The following is a 21,693-nucleotide window of genomic DNA, read 5'->3' on the forward strand; positions in this document are numbered from 1 at the left end:
ACGAGAGCATATGGAAAGAGCAATAGTAATAGCCCTTAGACTTATATACCACTTTGCAGTGCTTTACAACCTTCTCTAAGCGGTTTACAGAGTCAACATATTTCCCTCAACAATCTGGGTCCTCATTTTACTGACCTCGGAAGGCTGGAAAGCTGAGTCAACCTTGAGCCCATGAGACTCGAACCGCCAAACAGCAGTCAGCCAGCAGTCAGCAGAAGTAGCCTGCAGTACTGCACTTTAACCACTGCGCCATCATGGCTCATAGAGATACAACAAAAGGGACTTTTATTAGCATATGTGGTTACAGTGATCACCGGGCTCCCCGCAGCCCACAAGGTTACAGGTAATACGCTCTTCAAAATGATACATGCAATAAGGGATACATACAAAGGGCAATGCAAATTATAACAAGACCTTAGAATGTGGTGTCAGATAGGAGCATAACCTAACTACAACCTTATCATAAACTTAGAATGGCCTGTTACAGCCTTATTAATGGCTGACTTGGCAGCCTGTCCTTTCCACTGATATTTGTATCCTCTAATATAAACGCTGTTCTTTATTGTGCGTACATATTGGTTCCTTTCACACCAAAGATAAAGCAACTATTGGCTTCTGTTACCTGCCTCCTTCCCTCCAGGGCCATTTGACAGTTTCACTTTGCCCGCTCCTTTTGTGCAATTCAAAATCCCTTACAGCAATTGTGTTTATAAGGACCAAGATAGTATGAGTCCTCCACAATATACTTGGAGCGTTGTTTGTGTTCCTTGTTTTTCTGTGCTTTTGTATTGAGCTCTGGCGGCCGCTTGGACAGGTCCCTGCAGTTTTCCTGGCAATATTTTTCAAAAGTGGTTTGCCTTTGCTTCCTTTTCCAGGTCTGGAAGAGAGCGACTGGCCAAAAATCACACCGCTGGCTTCATGTCCAAGGTAGTAGTAGAACTCATACACTCTCTAGGTTTCTAGCCTAGTGCCTTAATCGCTATACCAAACTGGCTCTGTACCTGGAGTAGAAAATAGCAACCAGTTTGAATTTTTCGTTCCAAAACCTATTTTTTAAAACATAATTGCTCAAAAAATGTAAACCATTTTACATGCCTTGTCCTAATTGCATGTGGCTTCATTCAGGGGCAGGCTGCTCCCGGTTCACACCAGTTTGGGCGAACCGGATGTTATTTTTACATGTGGTTTACGGAACCGGTAGTTGCCGTGACTGGCTGGTCACGCCCACCCCTCCTCTCCCAGGAGTCTCCACGCGGCCCATTTTGGATCCCAGGTAAGTGCAGGGCTCTCACGGAGGCTTGGGGGAGGCAGAAAAATGGGCTTCCTGGAGGCTCCGGAAGGCTGGAAATGATCCTGTTTCCAGCCTCCAGAGAGTATCCGGAGCCCGAGCAGAGTGGGAAAGGGTCTCCTGGAGTCTTGAGAAAGCCTCTGGAGCCCGAGGAGGGCAAAAAACGGGCCTCCCAGAAGGTCCAGAAGCCCTGTTTTTGGCCTCCACAGAGCCTCCGGAGCCTGGGGGGCCCATTTTCACCCTCCTGGAGGCTCAAGGAAAAAGCCCTCCCACTGTAGTGCAGGAGGCCAAGTAGGCCACACCCACCATGGCCATGCCCACCCAGCAACGGGCAGAGAACCCGGTTGCTAAATTTTTGAAGCCCATCCCTGCCTTCATAGCAAGGCTTCGATGCGTTCCCTAGCCTTGTGAGAAAACCACATGTAATTTGGCAGTCTAGTTGCCAAGCACCCAAATTGCAGCCTGTAACAACTGTAACAAACAAGAGGTTAGGAAGCAAGGATTACCTGTAAAGTTTTAAGGGAGTATGGTTGAGGAAGAAGAAGAAAAAAAAAAACCATCTTCCTACCATACTGATGATAACCCAGAGTTCTTTCCGTATGTCGTTATTCTGTTGGGGTGAAGGAATAAAACAGTGCAGACATGGGGGAAATACCTTGATTTTCTTAATGTTTGCTTCTTTGTGGCACTTGCCTAGACGCTGAATGTTGAAATAAGAAAGCAAAGGAACAAGGGTGTGATGGACATTTGAGTGTTAAGATGAAGGGCAGATTGGAAGCTCCTACTATGAGCAAGACAGACAGCAAGATGGAAATCGAAAGGGAAGCCAGCCAGAACTTTTGAATTTTAGTGCCAGATAGAGCACTTGTCGTTAATTGAATGGCAATGGCTCATTTCAAGCAGTGCTTTCCAGAAGATTAAAAAACATGAGGCTGAGGAAAGGAAGGTTGAAGGAACTAAAAACCGTGTGTGAACTAGACCTAGAATCATAGAGCTGGAAGGGACTACGGAAGTTTTCTAGTCCAACTCCTTGTCCAAGGCAGGAGTTCTACTGGAGAAAACATTGTACAATATCCTCCCAAAATCCTCCAGTGATGGAACACTCACAACTTTGAGAGGCAAGTTGTTCCATTGGTTAATCATTCTCACTGTCAGGAAATTTCTCCTTAGTTCCAGATAGGATTTTCTTATGATGAGCCTCCATCCACTGCTTCTTTTCCTGCTCTTGGGTACTGTGGAGAATAAATGGACACCCTCTTCCCTGTGACAGTCCTTCAGGTATTGGAAGACTGCTATCATGTCATCACAAAGCCTTCTCTTTGTTAGGCTAGTTCCCTGAACTATTCATTGTGTGATTTAGTCTCCAACCCTTCTTTGTTGCTCTTCTCTACATTCTTTCTAGTGTCTCAGCATCTTTTTCCTATTGTGGCGGCCAGAACTGGACACATTACTCCCACGTACCAGTAGTATAAAGTGGTATTATGACTTCTCCTCTTCTTGATGCTATCCCTCTGTTGACGCAGCCTAGGACTGCATTGGCTTTTTGAGCAGCTGTGGCAGACTGCTGGCTCATACTTAAGTAATGGTCTACTTGTAGGACACCTAGCTTTCACCTTATGAAAACCAAACCAACCATTTGTTATAAAAATGATACAATGTGGTGGGGGAAACCAGCTGCCTTCTTCCTCACTCATTTTATATAGCTGCACATCTCAAGTACACAACTTTCTTGTCAAGTTTTGAATTCTAACATTGGTTATTTTTCTTCTCAACAGATAGTAAGGCAAAACTATAGTTTTCTTAAAATAGATACCAATGTATACAGTTGTGCTCATAATTTTAAATACCCTGGCAGAATTTATGATTTCTTGACCATTTTTCAGAGAATATAATGATAACACAAAAACGTTTCTTTCACTCATAAGCCATTTCTTATCAATCAACTGTGTTTACTCTTTTAAAATCATAATGACAACAGAAACTACCCATTGAAAGAAAGGCCCAAAGTCACCTAGTTGGCTTTCATGCCTAAGGTAGAACTAGAACTCAGGCTCCTGGTTTCTAGCCTTGTGCCTTAACCAGAAAATCAAACTGGTTCTCCATTTGAATCAAACTTGGCCTACATTGATCTCAGTCTGATCTTCCCCTCTTTCTATGTTTTCCTCTTTGTGAAAAGGTTTTGAGAGTAAAATGCTGAATAATGTTTTAGAATAATTATTATTATTATGGACCTGACATATATAAAACACCGTAAACGTACAAATGGTTTATGTAAAGCAAGTAAAAGTTTGCTTAATGTATGCCAAATTTACATGGACTGATTAAAATAAATATTTATTTTAGGTGGATGGTGTTTCCATATTCCTTTTTCTTTTACATTGGCGCATAGGTAAAAATAGAGGCATTAGGAAAGCTACACATGCAACACAATTGTGAGTTCTAAGTTAATTCCTTTGTGTTCAGGACTTGCTCTATACTGTGTGTGCACATAAGCGTGGTGTATATTAACTATTCAGTGGTTCAGGGCTAAATTAAACATTATTTACAATATAGAAATTATTAAAACAGCTTCTTAAAATAAGTAACAAGTGCTTGGAGAAGGGAGCAAGCTTTGACCCTTTTCTCTGATTGGACCAGCTCTGCTGCACCTGCTATTTGCATTGGCGGGGGGGGGGACCTCCTTTCACACAAATGCTTGATTTGCATTCAGCAAAGTGCAGTGCGATGCTGTGCGTTGTATGGTTCCCTCATCTTCTTTTCAGTGTTCCTGTTGTCAGAAATAATGATCATCCTTGTAGGTGCTTAGGCTGTTTAAAACTTAAGCTACATTTGGCATCTAAGCAGTTACAACTTGCCAAATGCGTTCTTTTTCCCTTACAGCTGAGATGGAACATTTTGCACTTTCCAGAATGGCGGGGACGGAGTGACATCACATATATCACGATATTAATGTATAAGCTGTGAGAATTGCAAGCTCTGCATTATTTGCATCATGGCACAATTCATGCAAATTTCATGAATTACATCATTTACAAATAACATATTGGTGCATGTTATGTCCCCACCGGCTTCTGTGGTCCAGATCTTGATTTTTGTGAAAACATTGCCTGGGGGAGCTCTCAAAACCTACAGGGTCAAACTCACATCACGGAAGCATGACGTATCCGGACATTTCCCCCCTTCACTAAAACGAGGGTCAGCGTGTGACTCATGCGACCCACGAGCCAGGAGTTTGACAGCCCTGACCTACAGGGACCTCAAGGAACAGGAAGTGGAGTATGGAGTGTCTTGGGGTGTGGAGTGCCTTGGGAGGCCTGGGGGAGGTGTGCCTGAGCCTGGGCTAGGCCTCCCAGCGTCTCCCCCACCACTGAGGTACACCATACTCCACATAATGATCAGCACAGTTGCTTAACGACCACATTGGGGAGGGCAGGGGTAAGGATCATTAAACAAGGTGAACATGTGGTCATTCCCATTATGGTCATAAGGCCAGATCTGTCTATACCTGTGCCCTTTTTTTCTTCCCTTTTTAATGGAAAGGGCCGCTACAGCAGCTTATATAAGGTCAGTTTACAATCCAAAAGCTACTCTGTCAGCCTGATAAATATTTTGCATTACTAAACAATAGATGAAGGCGAAGGGTTGTGGGTGTGAAATTTCTTTATTGATTGTCAGTGGAATTTCTTGCTGTGCAACTTTAGAACAAGAAAAAGATTCCTGCATATTATGATTCTGCATGCAAATACTTAAATAGTTCAGATGAGCTGCATACAAACGCTACATAGAATTTTCTGATAATGATTTGAATGTTGTAAGGCTTTAGTATCAATTATGTCTAAATGGCATTTTAACCAGGGATGGGATCCGACCGGTATAACTACTGGTTCTGTTGCTCTGTGTCGTGGGCGCATGGGCGCTTCGTGCATGTGTGCGCCTGACACACGCTGCACGCATGCAATTAACACCATGCTGAGCTTCCCGGACAGCTGAGCAGCACTGCGTGTGGGTGCGCAGCCGTTGAAAAAGCCCTTATTTCCTGCTTTTTCAACCGCAGCTGTGCCGTGCAAAGCAGCTGTGGTTGAAAAAGCAGGAAATAAAGGACAGGTAAGAGCCCGGGTGGGCGAGTGGGCCAAAACAGCAGCAGACACCAAACCAGTTAGGTGTCTGCTGCTCTTCAGAACTACCTGTTCTGAAGAATCCCACCCCTATTTTAAATTAAACGAGTAGAATCCCACCCCTATTTTAACTAACAGAAAATTTCAAGTCTGGATTTTGAATGTAGATGATTAAAGATTACTGCACCATGTCCCATTGATTTGCACTGAACTTTACAACCTTAATCCTAACTTTACTTGGAAAATCTGAAAAAAATAAAAATAAAAGAGTTCATATTTGCCTGGCCAGGAATCTATTGATTAGTTTCCTATTGCAGTTTGGAAGAGTTTCACACAGAGGCACACAAAACCTCTTGTTGTTGCTGCTGTTTTGTTTTTTTAAAACTCTTTTATGATTTCCCTCCTTCTCGTAGGTCATTCTTTCATAGGAATTAAAAAGTAATTAAAACTTGCAGAATGAAAAAATGGCACATGCACTGCTTGCCCTACCAGGACCCGATTGCTTCTTCCGATTCACTCAGGAGTCCCTTGCAGCAATTGAGCAAAGGATCTCTGAGGAAAAAGCCAAACAAAAAGTAGATCAAGAGCAAAAGGAGGAAGACCACGATGAAAGCAAGCCAAAGCCAAATACTGATTTGGAAGCAGGGAAGCCATTGCCTTTTATTTATGGAGACATTCCTCCTCACTTTGTATCTCAGCCCTTGGAAGACCTGGACCCTTATTATGCAAATAAAAAAGTAAGTGTTCATAAAGATTAAAACCAGCGTGTGTAAATGAGTATATATGTGCTGTGTAATGTGTATGAAACAAGTCTTATGCATAACCTTGACTAGCAGTGTTTGGCTAGTGCAGGGGTGTCAAACTCAAGGCCTGTGGGCCAGATCCGGCCCGTGGGGTGCTTAGACCTGGCCCACAGGGTTGCCCTGGAAACAGTGAACAACCGGCCTGCAGTGCCTCTGCCAGCAAAAACAGAGCTCAGGAAGGCAGCCTTCCCGAGCTCCATTTTTGCTGGCAGAGGGTTGAAGGAGGCCATCACAGCTGGAAACAGAGCTCGGGAGCCTGTTTTTGCTGACAGAGCACTCGGGCCACCACAGGCACCCCCGATACAAGTGATGTCGAGCTGGCCATGCCCACTCTGGCCCCCTGAGGTCAAACAACCCTGATGCGGCCCTCAATGAAATCGAGTTTGAGACCCCTGGACTAGTGAATGCATCTTGTCTAGCAGTTATTTGAACATTATAACAAATGACCCACAAATCTATTCTTTTTTCTTAATTAACTAGCATTTGTACTGAAGTGGAAAATTGATGTCTTATTTGCCATATTTCCTTGTGGCAAACTGAAATGCGTAACCCTTAAATACTTACTTTGCATTTTTTTGTGATAAATGCCACATAGTTGGTGTGTACAAAGCCTACCATTCCTATTCTAAGAGTAGAAAATTTCTCAACCAGCTGCCATAGGTGTGGATTTACATACAATCATACTGCAAATGGGAAATACGACGCTTACTGGAATTGTACACTCTGCCATTTGTCAATAAAATTATCATACAATGACAATCATAGTTTACAATTCAGATCAAAAAAATGCAGTTACCTTTAAAATTGCACTCATGTCAGAAACATGTACTGCTGCTCAGGAGACTCCTTTCATGTCCCTGGCAGGAGCTGGAGTGAAGGGTGGGAGCTCAGTCTTGGCCCAGGGCAGCATGTGGGTCTCGAACATGGGCTTGCTAACTTCCATCCCAGAGTCCTAACCATGTGAGCCACCATGCTCCTACCTTAAAATTAAAGAGGGTGTATTCATCTCATAACAATGTACCAGGAGAATTTGATAAGTTGGAACACTTCTACTTTTATCATACGATATGATACGTCACTATGGCATACTAAAAAAATAGTTAAGATAGGCAACAAGAGATATAAAAGCCTGGAAATCTTCCCCGTTCATTTACAACAGATGCTGTCTTTGCCCAGGCTTTTAACTGATTTAGTGCTTCTGAGTCTCATTAATCCTGTGGTAATTATTAAGATTTTGCAAGCTGATGATTTTACAGTTTTAATATGTTGTAATTTGGAGGACTCTTAGAATAGGAATGGTAGGCTTTGTACACACCAACGGTGTGGCATTTATCACAAAAAAATGCAAAGTAAGTATTTAAGGGTTATGCATTTAAAACTGAACCCCAGTATAATTGTTCGTTAAAAGGAAAGCTGGTAGTATGTTCTAGAAACAAATGAATACACAACAGGAATATTATACAGAATTGTGCTTAGTGTAAAATGAAATTCAAAAGTTTTGAAAACTCCTTTTGCACAATTATGAAGGGAAGGAATAGCATATGGCTTATAGTGACTCCTTCTCATAATAGAAAACCATGATTATCTGGAACATTAAAACTAAAGAAAGAAAATCAACATGATTACAACATTGCATTTAATTGTTTTGTTCTCTCTTGTCAGACATTTATAGTATTGAATAAAGGGAAGACTATCTTCAGATTCAGTGCCACACCTGCCTTATACATGCTGAGTCCTTTCAGTACTCTTAGAAAAATTTCTATAAAAATTTTAGTTCATTCATATCCTTTTACAACAATAGTAATGTAAAGCTTTCTTTTATGAAACTGCTTTTTAAACAGCAGCATCAGTTTCCTTTGTCAGAGAGATGTACAATGCTCTTCCTTAATTTTGATTACTTTGGTAACATTATATCCTTATTTAAATAGATAAAATTTTCTCTTTGTAGATATCATTTGACTTGGAATAACCTTCCTTCTCTTTTCTTTTCTTTTCTTTTCTTTTCTTTTCTTCGGCTTATTGTGGCCACCCTGAGTATCTGATGAAGTAACCAATAGTTCATGAAAGCTTATGCTTTTTAATACAATTCGACAGTTGTAAAAGATGTTACCAGATTCCTTTTGATTTTCTACCAATAGAATAAAACTGTATTTATCTTGGAAGTAAAACTTTTTATGTTACTTTCGAGATAAATTTTGACATTTTTATGTGGAATTTATAGATATGTTTTCAATTAAATTCATCTTCATACACTGAATATTTTATAAACCAGTATCCTAAAAAACATGGATACATTGGTGACATTGTATGCAGTATTGCAGGCTGATTCTGCCCACAATCTGGAGTTGAGGTTGGTAAAACGCGGACCCAGATTGTTGGGGACAATATGCTGACATTGTAAATCGCTCAAGAGAGTGCTGTAAAGCACTATGGAGCAAGCACTAAATGCTATTGCTATTTAGAGAATAAACTTATGCCTGTTTATCTCATTCAATTAAGTGGACTTACTTTTGAGTAGACATATATTGAAATGAATTGGTAGATGTAAATATTTGTCTAGAATTTGTCACATGTTCCTTGACATAATCCAACATTATTCAACATCTTTATTATGTTTACTATTCTCACAAACTGTGTATTCATGACTTTGAAAGAACCTCCTGACTGGTCAAAGATGGTAGAGTAAGTACATGATTTGTTTGTTTTCCTAGTCATATATAGACAGTCATGTGATAATATTGTATCTAGGCAGTGATGTAGATTTACAGCAAGAAAAATATATATATGGTGTTTTATGGATTGCTTTTGGTCCACCCCCCCCCCCCCCCAAAAAAAAAAAAAAAAAACCCAGCAACAAACAAACCACCAAGTGGTAGTGTTGGAGCTGGTTTATACTGACTTGCAAGAACCAATTGTTAAATTTTCTGGAATTTTGTGAGTCAGTTAAAAACAGAGTTCAGCAACAATGCCAGGTACTCTGATCAGCTGTTTGGCAACTCACAGCAGTAATTCAGCCAGAAGAGCCAGTGATACATTTTTCAGAACATTAGTAGATATATACCATGTACAATTTTTATTTAGACTATTAATGCAACTTAATGGGACACAATGGCTCAGCAGTTAAAGATGCCGAGCTTGGCAGCTGGAGAGCTCCCATTACTTGCCCCAGCTCCCGCCCATCTAACAGTTTGAAAGCATGTAAATATGTTTATTTATTTATTTATTTTATTTATTTGATTTGTCAATTGTTTACAAGATAATAAGTACAAGTGTATACATAGTTGTGAATATATGAAATGGGTACATATAAGAAAAATAAAAGAATAAGAGAAACAATAGGACAGGGATGGTAGGCACGTTGGTGCGCTTATGCTTGATTAGATAAAATATGATTAGATAAATGTGCACCCCTTTGGTGGGAAGGTAACAGCATGAGCCACGGTGGTGCAATGGTTAGAATGCAGTAGTGCAGGCTACTTTTGCTGACTGCCATCTACCTGCAGTTTGGCAATTCAAATCTCACCAGGCTCAAAGTTGACTCAGCCTTCCATCCTTCCACGGTGGGTAAAATGAGGACTCAGATTGTTGGGGGCAATATGGTGACTCTGTAAACTGCTTAGAGAGGTTGTGAAGCGGTATATAAGTCTAAGTGCTATAGCTATTGCTAAGTGCTATTGCTATTCCATGCTCCTTTGACATATAGTTATGCTGGCCACATGACCATGGAAAGTCTTTGGACAACTCTGGCTCCTTTGGCTAACAAATGGAGATGAGCACCGCTACCTAGAGTCAGACACAGCTGGACAGGGGAAACTTCACCTTTATTTTATTAATGCAATTTACATTTTTAAAGAAAAAAAAATGCAGCTCCTTTAATGCAGTTTTAATGATAGAGCCACATTGAAAACTTTGAAAATTATGTTCATTGGAATAGAAATGTAATGGTTTAAATTCAGTGTTTGCATCTGTCAATAGACATTGCTCAGGATAGTTTGGCTAATGGTAGGAAAGGAAGATTTTTTCCATTTAGTTTTTGATTTAGAGCTCCTATTATATATAGGTAGTCCTCGACTTATGAACATAGTTGAGCCCAACATTTCTGTTAAATGAGACATTTGTTAAGTAAGTTTTTCCCCAATTTACGATCTTTCCTGCCACAGTTGTTAAGTGAATCACTGCAGTTGATAAGTTAGTAACACGACTGTTAAGTGAATCTGGCTTCCCCATTGATTTTGCCTGTCAAAAAGTTGAAAAAGGTGGTGACATGATCTTGGGACACAGTAATGGTCATACTTACGAACCAGTTGCCAAGCACCTGAATTTTGATCACATGACCATGGGGATGCTGCAAAGGTTGTAACAGTGAAAAATGGTCTTAAGTTAACTTTTTTTCAGTGCTGTTGTAACTTTGAACGATCGCTAAACGAACTGTTGTAAGTCGAGGACTACCTGTACACCAGCTAGAATAAATCCTCATTGACAGGTACAATATTTATTATAACTCCATAAGAAGGGAAACAATTCTGCCGTGAATAGTTTTGTGAACAATATTCAGCACCACATTTCATAGTCTTGAAACTGGTGTGCACATGCATTATGTTGAAATCTTTAGGAAAAGTATATCAAAAGATGAAAGCAGGGAAATTTGCATTAAAAAGATACTTGGACAATTTGCATTAATAGTTCTATTTATTTATGTATCATGTACATTTGACAAATACGTATAAACTCTTTAATCTGTAATCTACTGCAAGGGTAGACAGGTGCAAACTTTTAACACATTTCTAAAAGTATTTTAAAAAATTAAACAAAATAGAACTTCACTGAGAAAGCAATACAAATAATATGCATCGAATTTCATACAGCTCAGTTTTGTATCAGTTTACAGAAACTTATGGATTCCTTAAGCTTCAAATATAATTACAGTAACCATACATCTTTTGTTGTAAAGGACATTTCTTTATTTCAGAAAGCTATTCTTTAGATTGATTTATTTTTCAAAAACTCACTTTGGTCCTTCATTTTGTTTATTTAGCTGTTACCATACAAATGGCAGCACTTAATGCACAACCTTGTGTTCATGTGAAAAGTATCAGATACATAAGCTTTCATATGTATCTTGAAAAGGATTACATTTGAAAATGCTAAACATTCCAATAAAAAATTCAGAAGATAAAAATGGATTTTTTCCCCCCTGTCTCCATCGCTGCAGCTCTTGTCTGTCATGTGGAAGTGCAGATTTTGGTGTCATTAGGAGACAAGTCATGACATATTCAAGGAAAAAAGGAAGTTTCACCAACCAAATTTCATGGAATTTATGGAGAGAAATATGGAAGAATTACATGTCCAAAATAGAACATGCTTCCATATTCCAAAATATGCTTCCATAAAACAATAAGGGCTTTGATATATTTTTATCACTAGTCTGTCACTTCAGTAATAAACTAATATATGTTCCTTCTACTAATATATCTTCCTTCTTATTTAGCAAATAAGAAGGAACCTTACCTTCCTGTAAAAACTTGGTACATTGGTACTCTTTAAAACTTCAACATAATTTTAAAACAGCCCTCTAGCATTGTGTCTAAAGTTATGTTAAATCTTTATGTCTTAAAACTTTTAATGAAACGTATATCTACAGTAGTGTTTTAAGCTCAGTATAAAAATAATGTTAAAAATCCAGTAGTATAATCTTTTTGATAAAGAGAATGTTCCTGCCCTTAGATTTTGGAGCAGAAATTGGAATGAAAGTGGAGGGCTGGGGAGAAAAATTATCATTTTCAGTGCAGTAATCTCTGCATTATTGGAAGGTAACAAATAAAAGGAAAAGGAGGCAATAATAAAACAAGTAGTAAATACTAAATCCTGTGGGAATGACAAGTTTGGATTTTTCTCCCCTTCAGATACACATTCACTGGAATATATACATTTGAATCCCTCATAAAAATATTTGCAAGAGGTTTCTGTATAGATAAGTTTACTTTCCTTCGAGATCCTTGGAATTGGCTTGATTTTCTCGTCATTTCATTTGCGTAAGTATTCAGCCTTTTTTTTTTTTTTTTAACATAGGTGACGTATGTATTTTTAAAAAACCAGTGTCACTAATATTGCACTTGCATGACAATTTTGACATACATTAATTGTATTTTTTATGAATTGCAAATAGCTTTTTCTTAGTGGAATGGGCATAATAGGCAAGAAAAATTTCCCTGCATGCCCCCCTCCCCTAACCACTGCTCTGGGATAGGTGCAGGAATCCCAGAAGGTGGAAAGAATCTGTGGGAAATTCCCACTGCATGAGCAGAATGGAAAAGCTGTCCCCAGATACTACAACAAAGCCATACTAATCTCATGTTTAGTTCAGTTGTGATCAGTTTTTCTTGGTCATAATTAGCTCCCTTTACCAGTAAAATAGTTTCTATCAGCAAAACGGGTTGTCCTGAAATCCAATCCATGTTTCTTCACAAGGTATTCTGGAAGTGTAGGAGCAGATTGAATGTAAAGGATGAATTGCTGTATTTAATCCAGTTTTCCTCCCTTTTTCTTAAATATCAAACTTCATTTGTTGAAGCAATAATATGGTATAACTGATTCAAATGGTCTGAAATACAGACATATACATGCACATACACATACAATACACATATACCCTCATGGCTCTAAATTGTTCATTTAAATAATCCATATCACTTTGAAAGTGGTACATTAATTTATTGATCACACAAACAACTGTAAGTACATGAGGCTTCCAACAAAGCACTGACAGTTTCTGTATATGTGCATTTTATAGGGCTGAATGCAGCTCCCTTATAAGGAAGAGGCACTTTATTCCACCACAATACATCCACACAGGCATGGAAATCCAGACACCTAAGTTTCAATCTGCTAACAAAACTAGTGCCATATATAAGTGGTAAAACGTCTTTAATCATTGATATCAAATGTGCTAGCAAATGTTTCACTGACAGTACTGACAAACTTACACACATTCAGTTAGTTTTTTTTCCCCCGGTGGGAGTTACTCTCCACTCCACGTGCTGAACGCAAAATCACTCAGACTAAATTATAATTTAATTACCAAAAGGATTTAGTTCAAATAAATACCCAGGTAAGTACCATGAAGTCTACCTCAACTCTGAATAACTGTGGTTTAATTCTACAGGTATGTAACAGAATTTGTAAACCTAGGCAATGTTTCAGCTCTTCGAACTTTCAGAGTATTGAGAGCTTTGAAAACTATTTCTGTAATCCCAGGTAAGATGTAAGTGGTGTAAGGTGTTAGGTCCCTTGTACCTGTCCAACTGTTCCTTTTTATCCTGTCATTGTGTTTGTGTGTGAACTCCCCTATTACAGATATGTGACAGAGTTTGTGGACCTGGGTAATGTCTCAGCGTTGAGAACATTCAGAGTTCTCCGGGCATTGAAAACAATATCAGTCATCCCAGGTGAGAGCTAGGTTAAACCCAGAGGCTGACTTTAATTGATCAAAACTGCAGTTTTATCTGTTTGGCCCATTTAATTGCTAATCCAGATTATTTACCTAGAAACAATTCTTTTGTTTCTTGCTGTGGTGAAGACATCAGCCTTGGAGTTTAACACATTTTTGCATGAGATAGCAATGAAAACTATGTATGTTGCACATGAACATAGTTAATTTTCTTTCATACAACAATATGAAAAATGGTTGCACTTTTCATATTCAGGTAGACTTTGCTTATGGAAATAATTTGGGAATGAGGATGTTAGCATTTAGAAAATTAGATTGCTAGTACACCTTCTAATAATAATATGCTAATAAAGGAACTGCATGGATATTGCATGAATATAGCTTAGGAAGCCTTACCTTCCAAACCACTTTCTGGCTTGAAAGATGTTTCTGTTAAGTCATGCTTGAAAAAAATTACTATTGGTAAAAAAATTTCCTTATGTTATCAGACCAGGGGTAGGTAACATGGTCACCAACTTGCCCATGACACCTCCTTTGCTACTTACCTAGCTTGCCATCCTGCTTGGCTGTGTTTAACAAATCCTTTTTATATATGTATAAAACCATGATGCTTGAAAGCAAAACTGCATTTTTTTTTTAATGTTCTATGGAATAATAAGAACACTTCAAGTCCCACTGGGATCACAGAGAACATACTGGGGAAAAAGGGCTAATTTGATTTCTGGTAAATGGGTGTCTTCTCATGTCAAATGTTTGTGACTGTAATTAACCCATGCTTTCAAAATTAAAATTATCACACACACACACACACACACACACCACCCCCAGTTGCCTACCCCCTGCATTAGCTCTATGCAAAGTAAGAATAACTAAACGTGCTGGCTTCCAGTCGCATAGCTGTTTAGGTGATGATGCTTTTTATATTCCTGCATAGTTGCCTTTTAAAAAAATATTTCATGTCTCAAGAGTTTGAAGGCTTTCTCGTTTAGCGAAAAAGTGATGACTTTCAAAACTAGGAACTGCTTGCATGAAACATTTTAATTCATCTCAGTTGCCAATACCTAGAGATCGAACCGAAGCTAATTTTGGGATTATGCCTTTCTCTTCTATTTCAGGCCTGAAGACAATCGTAGGAGCTCTCATTCAGTCAGTGAAGAAGCTTTCTGATGTTATGATCTTGACTCTGTTTTGTCTGAGTGTGTTTGCACTAGTAGGATTGCAGTTGTTTATGGGTCATTTGAAGCATAAATGCTTGCTTTGGCCCCTGTCTAACACTTCTTATAAAGATCCACGCTTTATGGAATACTACAATGGAACTGAGCTCATGTGGTCTAAATATATTGAAAATAAAGGTAATGTTGAAATAACAACAGCAGCAGCAACGATACTAATTCACTAGAGTGCTTGGATATGAATCTAAGCTTTGCCATAAATCCAGTTGATGTATTTGGCCCGTTCTAAATTCAGAAAATATGTGTTGAATCAAAAGTCTTGCTGTGAATCAACCTCACATCACGCTACCATCATTCAGTTGTTCCACTGGGTGGCAGTCTATTTTCCAATGTTTAGTTAATTTGTGGTCTTTTCGATTAAAGTGAAAACACCGTTTGCTCAACATTGACTGGCAATAGAGTTGATGATGTAATAATAATTAATCTAAGATATTTTTTTCTGCACTAATTTTATTTAGTGGCTTCTCTGGACCAATTACCATATAAATTTAATTCATTTAGTATCATTGAAAATGAATTGCTTAAATGAAGGGAGATCAGTGCTGTTAGTAAAAACACCATTTCAAATAAGAGTTGCATTATAAAACTGCAATAAATAAACAATAACTCATGTTTCGTATTTGAATCTAAATCCTCAGTCACAGAGATAGATTAATTAATTAGTAGTTTCTGTTGCAACGTCAAAAGAAAAAGTAAAACTCTTTGCAAATGCTAGGGGTGCTCTATTTAGAGAAAATCAACAAATTCCCTTCAATCAAGTTGTCTCCTTTCCCGATAGTGATGTTGTTTGTAATTCATGTACACACACCGGCAATACTTCATCTTGAAAATCAGATTTTAGTTATCATTTACAGAATCACATGGATTTCTAAGGGGTTTTTTTTGTTACAAAAAAGTAACGATATTAAATAATAATAATAAAAAAGAATTGCATGGATTCAGGAAATATAATGATATAATCAGGCTAGTCAACTTCCTTGAATTTAATACACATGCACACACACACACACACACACAAACAATTAACCTGCATTCCTAACTGCTTTGTCTTCTCCCATACACAGGGGTGGGATTCTACCGGTTCTGTCCACCTCTGTAGAACCGGTAGTTCTGAAGAGCAGCAGACACAGAACTGGTTCTGTGTCTGCTGCTGTTTTGGCCCACCTGCCCTCCCGGGCTCTCACCTGTCTTTTATTTCCTGCTTTTTCAACCGCAGCTTTTTTGCGCGGCACAGCTGCGGCTGAAAAAGCAGGAAAAAATGGCTTTTCCAACCACTGTGCACCCGCACGCAGCGCTGCTCAGCTGTCCGGGCAGCTCAGCAGGTCGTAAATTGCACTCGCGTGACGCAGAGCAACAGAACCGGTAGTTATACCGGTCAGATCCCATCCCTGCCCATACAAGCCTAGTCACAAGACCACAGTTACATTTGCATACATTAGAAACAAGTTGCTGTTAAAGGTAGAACAACAGATTGCTCACTGTTAACTTATCACTATGTTAGTCTATCTTATTTCCCCATCTTCATGCCTTACAGATGTGTTTGGACTGCTTTAAGGTTGGGCAAGAGAGTTGTAGAGGCTACACACATCACAAACACAAGTAAGACATAGTCATTTTGCGCATAAGACAAATTTGATTGGTAGGATTGTGGCTCTTAGTGCGAAAATGCCTTCTGTAACAAACGGAAAATTGTGACTATGATATGCATGAAAATATCATAAGGTGTTTTGTTTTTTTCCTTACCAGAACACTTTTACTTCTTGGAAGGTGCAAAGGATGCCTTGCTCTGTGGTAATAGCACAGATGCTGGGTAAGTATAGTTTAGAAGAGAAATCCAATATTAGTAGTAAAATATTAGTAACTAAATCTGCTAGCCCATCAACGACTTTGCACTAAGTGCTAACATATTTGAGCAGAAGCTGTGGCAGAAGTTTGGGGATGCTTTCCAGCATCATGGAACATTATACAGAAAGCTGTAGCTTAAGGGAAGAAATGGGAGAAATCTAATATTTCCTCTTTGCTGTATAATATGGCAAGAATATTCTAGGTACTGAACTACTTTGTTTTACAGGCCCAGTTAATGTTAAGTCCTAAATAAAAGTTTGGTTTAGTATGAAGATCTGGTTTCTTTAATTGAATAACAAAATGCATTTGAAGTTTATGATCTGATTGGTGCATTTGATTTGATTTGAAGAAGTATGAAATTTAAACTATTTTAGTCCAAAACTAGCATTGTAAAATGCATTTGACGTTTCTGATCTGACTGGTGCATTTGATTTGATTTGAAGAAGTATGAAATTTAAACTATTTTAGTCCAAAACAAACATTGTAAAATGCATTTGATGTTTCTGATCTGATTGGTGCATTTGATTTGATTTGAAGAAGTATTAAATTTAAACTATTTTAGTCCAAAACAAACATTGTAAAATGCATTTGATGTTTCTGATCTGATTGGTGCATTTGATTTGATTTGAAGAAGTATTAAATTTAAACTATTTTAGTCCAAAACAAACATTGTAAAATGCATTTGATGTTTCTGATCTGACTGGTGCATTTGATTTGATTTGAAGAAGTATGAAATTTAAACTATTTTAGTCCAAAACAAGCATTGTAAAATGCATTTGATGATTGATGCATTGATTGATTGATTGATTTGAAGAAGTGTAAAATTTGAGAGGTAATTTCACATATTAATCCTGGATATGGGATCAGTTAGAATTCATCAGAATTTTCAAAGACCGAATTCTTCAAGGATATTTAAATAAGTTTAAAAACTATAAAGTTTTATTCTCAACTGTTCCATACAGTTTGCGTTATTATACATCTCAGTATTTTGAGGTACACAATGCAGTTACTCCTTTACTTTTGCTCTGAGACATATTCCATGTGCAAAAAAAAAGTGCAAAAATGTTCATTTCATCATCTTGTTTTATAGGCAGTGTCCAGAAGGATACAAATGTATAGCAGCTGGTAGAAACCCGGACTATGGCTATACAAGCTTCGATAGCTTTAGTTGGGCTTTCTTGTCACTCTTTCGGCTGATGACTCAGGATTACTGGGAAAACCTTTATCAACAGGTGAGAAAAAGAACACTTTTAATTGTGAGAAAGGACCAAAACTTGTTTATGCAAGTGTCAGAACAGAAAAATAAACCACCCTGTCCTATTGTGAATATGTCTTGGATGAAGAATTGCTATGAACCATGTTGTTAGAGAAACAGCTAAACTTCACATGCAGCATTGAAAACCCTGATATTGTCATACCCAATTTTAAACAAGTAATACATGGTGGTAGAGTTGAATACAACATGTATTAAATTCGGGGGGGGGGGGAATGTTTATACTGCTGAATAACAGATCCAAGACTTTTTTCTTCATTCCGTATATTTAAGAGACAACGTGAATAGAAGATGTATAAATATAGAGAGATAGATACCCACATAACTTTTAACATTCACTTGTTTACTAACTAGTTATTGCTGCTTGGTTTCCTAGACCTTGCGGGCTGCTGGCAAAGGATACATGTTCTTTTTCGTCGTGGTGATTTTCCTGGGTTCTTTCTACCTGGTCAACCTGATCTTGGCAGTAGTAGCTATGGCCTACGATGAGCAAAATCAAGCTACTATTGAGGAAGCTCTGCGAAAGGAGACAGAGTACCAGCAAATGCTTGAGCATCTGAAAAGGCAACAAGAGGAAGCGCAGGTACTGGAGTCTAAAATCTTCAAGAAAAGTAAAGATAGATAAGTAGGAACTATACAAAGCGTTTTCCTTTTAGAAGGACTTGTGTGGGACCCCCAAGCAGTATTGCTTTTAATCTCAAGGTATTTAAGAAATCAATTGCATTTTTGAGGTACAAATGGTCCTCGACTTACAACAGTTCATTTAGTGACCATTCTAAGTCACAACAGCACTGAAAAAAGTGCCTTTCACATTGGCAACATTTGTAGCATCCCCATGGTCATGTGATCAGAATTTAGATGCTTGGCAACTGGTTCATACTTATGGCCGTTCCTACGTCCCAAGGTCATGTGATCACCTTTTGTCAAGCAAAATCAATGGAGAAGCCAGGTTCCCTTAACAACTGTGTTACTCATCAACTTCATGAGTAACAACAATGGCAAGAAGGGTCGTAAAATGGGACAAAATTCACTTAACACATGTCACTTCACAACAGAAATTTTGGGCTCAATTGGGTTGGTAGGTTGAGGACTATCTGTACATGTTTGTACACCAGTGCCTGATGTGGTATGTTTTATAAAAAAATAGAGTTCTATCTGGATTCATTATGACTTGCCTTTTTCAACCATATAGAAAGCATATGAATCAGTGGTGGGATTCAAAATATTTTACTACAGGTTCTGTGGACGTGGCTTGGTGGGTGTGGCGTGACTTGGTAGGCATGGCTTGGTGGCCATGGCAGGGGAAGGATACTGTAAAATCCTCATTCCCTCCCCACTCCTGGGGGAAGGTTACTGCAAAATCCCCATTCCCTCCCCACCCCACTAACCTGCTTTCCAGATCCATTCTCCTGTGCAGGGCAACAAAAGAAGACCCAGCCAATCAGCTGAGACTCGGGAGGCAGAGAATAGATGGGGGTGGGGCTAGTCAGAGGTGGTATTTGCTGGTTCTCCAAACTACCCAAAATTTCCGCTACCGGTTCTCCAGAACTGGTCAAAACCTGCTGAATACCACCTCTGATATGAATCATATGACATCTGTCAAATAACAGTTGTAGTACAGATGCAACACCAACAAAGATGACAGGAAATTAAGGGCATTACTTAATATTGTTGCCCCTCATAAGGATGGGATTGAGTTCCCAGAGTTTTAGAACCAGATGGGTGCTCATGTTGATGGAGAGAACACTATTACAATATTACGTACAGAAATATGAAATACAGAGCCTTGGCTTATTTAATGATACACACAGAGTTAGCACACATCACACAGGCTAGATTCTAATTCTCATTATTATATATCAGCTAAATATTTACAGGCAGTAAATTACGACCACAACTGAGCCCCAAATCTCTGTTGCTAAGTGAGACATTTGTTAAGTGAGATTTGCTCTGTTTTATGTCTTTTCTTGCCTTAGTTGTTAAGTGGATCACTGCAGGTGTTAAGTTAGTAACACAGTTGTTAAGTGAATCTGGCTTCCCTATTGACTGGTTGCAAAAGGGGATTACATGACCCTGGGATACTGCAATTGTTATAAATATGGATCAGTTGCCAAGTGTCTGGATTTTGATCAGTGACACCTGCAATGGTTGCAAGTGTGAAAAATGGTCCTAACTCACTCTCTTCAGTGCCCTTGTAACTTTGGTCACTAAATGAACTGCTGTAAGTCGAGGATTGCCTGCATATCAGGCATTCTTAACACACTGATAAATTTCAAGGGGTTCATGAACTTCACTAGGGAAAAATTGTAATTTTATTTTAACTGAAACTTAGCTTGTGTTGATTAAATGGCTTAATAATGATGCACATATATTGTATTCCATATTGCTGTTTTTAAAATATTTTGATGCCTGTAGTTGAGTATAATGGTTTCCTTTGTAATGCAGTATCTATTGATGTACTTGACTTTATACATTTAAAGGCATTTATCTAAGAAGGTATCCATAGGTGTCAAGGGATCCATGAAACAAAAAGACTAAGAGCCCCTATTTTGGTGTGTATTCATTTGCTTAATATTTTGATACATGCAATGATGTTGTATACTTCAAGCTGTGTTCTTTTGGAGTAATAAGCACCATGCTAAATAATTAAACTGTGTGAAGAGCACTTACATAGTTGATCCCTTCATACGATAGGCACTGGTGGCAGCGGCGGCTTGTAAAGATTTCAGGGATGACGGTGCTCTTGGAAGACTTTCCGAAACATCTTCAGAATTTTCCAGCTCCAAAAGTGCTAAAGAAAGAAGAAACCGAAGGAAAAAAAGACGGGAAAGAGAATTGTCTGTCGGCGAGCCTGGAGGGAACAGCAAAATGTTTCCAAAATCAGAATCGGATAGTAGCATCCGAAGGACAGGATTTCGGTTTTCCTTGGAAGGGAATAGACTCACGTATGAAAACCGGGTCATTTCTCCATACCAGGTCAGATATCTTGTGGGTATATCTATCCAAATAGTTGCAGATGAGGGCCTGAGTGACACTTTGTAGAAAGGAAAGACAGATTGTGTCCTTCAGGTTCTTGTCATTACTTGCAGTAACTTGAGGAAGTTAAAAACAATAGTATCTTTTTGTTCTTAGAAAGCCGAACAGTTAGAAAAGAGGTAGAGGTAATAGTACGACATTTGGGGAAAGAGGAATAAGTTTTTTCTAACGAAGACAGTAGAGCAGCGGTCCACACCCTTTCTGTCACCAGGGACCAGTTTCGTGGAAGACTATTTTTCCATGGACCGGAGCGGTGCTGGTAGTGTGGTTTCACATGCTACCTAGATGACGCTTCATTCGCTTGGCCTGGTTCCTTAAAGGCCATGGACCAGCTCGGGGATTGGGGACCCATACAGTAGGATCTTTGTTGCTATATTGGAAAGACAGAACGGTGCTATGTATCTGATAGCAAAATATAACCTATTTAAATGTACTGTGTGGACATTTTCATGACATTAATAAGAACTTGGTAGCACAAGGATTCTACCAGTTAGAGATTATCATCTCAATGGAACCACTGATTATAGTTGAATTTTCCTTTAGTAATATGTGTAGAGCTTTATTGATAGGCCTTTGATACAGTAAATTTGATGTGTTTGGAAGGACCTTTTAGCTGTTATTGAAATTTGGGATGGTGGGGAAGAATAGTGCCCA

General features: G+C 38.7%; 1 protein-coding gene and 1 long non-coding RNA gene across 3 annotated transcripts in view; both read left to right on the plus strand.

Moving 5' to 3' along the window:
- LOC148133148 (uncharacterized) overlaps positions 1 to 5,835 on the plus strand; it is a 45,973-nt gene extending 40,138 nt beyond the window's left edge. The window contains exon 3 of the long non-coding RNA XR_015746522.1: positions 5,817 to 5,835. This is a non-coding gene — a long non-coding RNA (uncharacterized LOC148133148). The remainder of the gene's footprint in view (positions 1 to 5,816) is intronic.
- A 2,968-nt stretch (positions 5,836 to 8,803) lies between these two features.
- Positions 8,804 to 21,693, plus strand: part of LOC113416542 (sodium channel protein type 2 subunit alpha-like) — a 61,603-nt gene continuing 48,713 nt past the window's right edge. The window contains exons 1-8 of one of the 2 annotated variants that reach the window (XM_026674489.2): positions 8,804 to 8,888; positions 12,110 to 12,238; positions 13,369 to 13,460; positions 14,769 to 15,005; positions 16,632 to 16,695; positions 17,821 to 17,962; positions 18,380 to 18,586; positions 20,698 to 20,979. In XM_026674489.2, the coding sequence (XP_026530274.2) occupies positions 8,818 to 8,888; positions 12,110 to 12,238; positions 13,369 to 13,460; positions 14,769 to 15,005; positions 16,632 to 16,695; positions 17,821 to 17,962; positions 18,380 to 18,586; positions 20,698 to 20,979 (1,224 nt within the window). In that variant the 5' untranslated portion in view covers positions 8,804 to 8,817. Of the gene's footprint in view, positions 8,889 to 12,109; positions 12,239 to 13,368; positions 13,461 to 13,559; positions 13,652 to 14,768; positions 15,006 to 16,631; positions 16,696 to 17,820; positions 17,963 to 18,379; positions 18,587 to 20,697; positions 20,980 to 21,693 lie in introns of both variants that reach the window. The other variant, XM_087949794.1, reaches the window with a different exon arrangement.

The sequence above is a fragment of the Notechis scutatus genome, chromosome 1 (genome assembly GCF_049901735.1).
Source record: "Notechis scutatus isolate UNSWTSFEM ecotype Mainland chromosome 1, rNotScu1.2, whole genome shotgun sequence".
Taxonomy (NCBI): Eukaryota; Metazoa; Chordata; class Lepidosauria; order Squamata; family Elapidae; genus Notechis; species Notechis scutatus.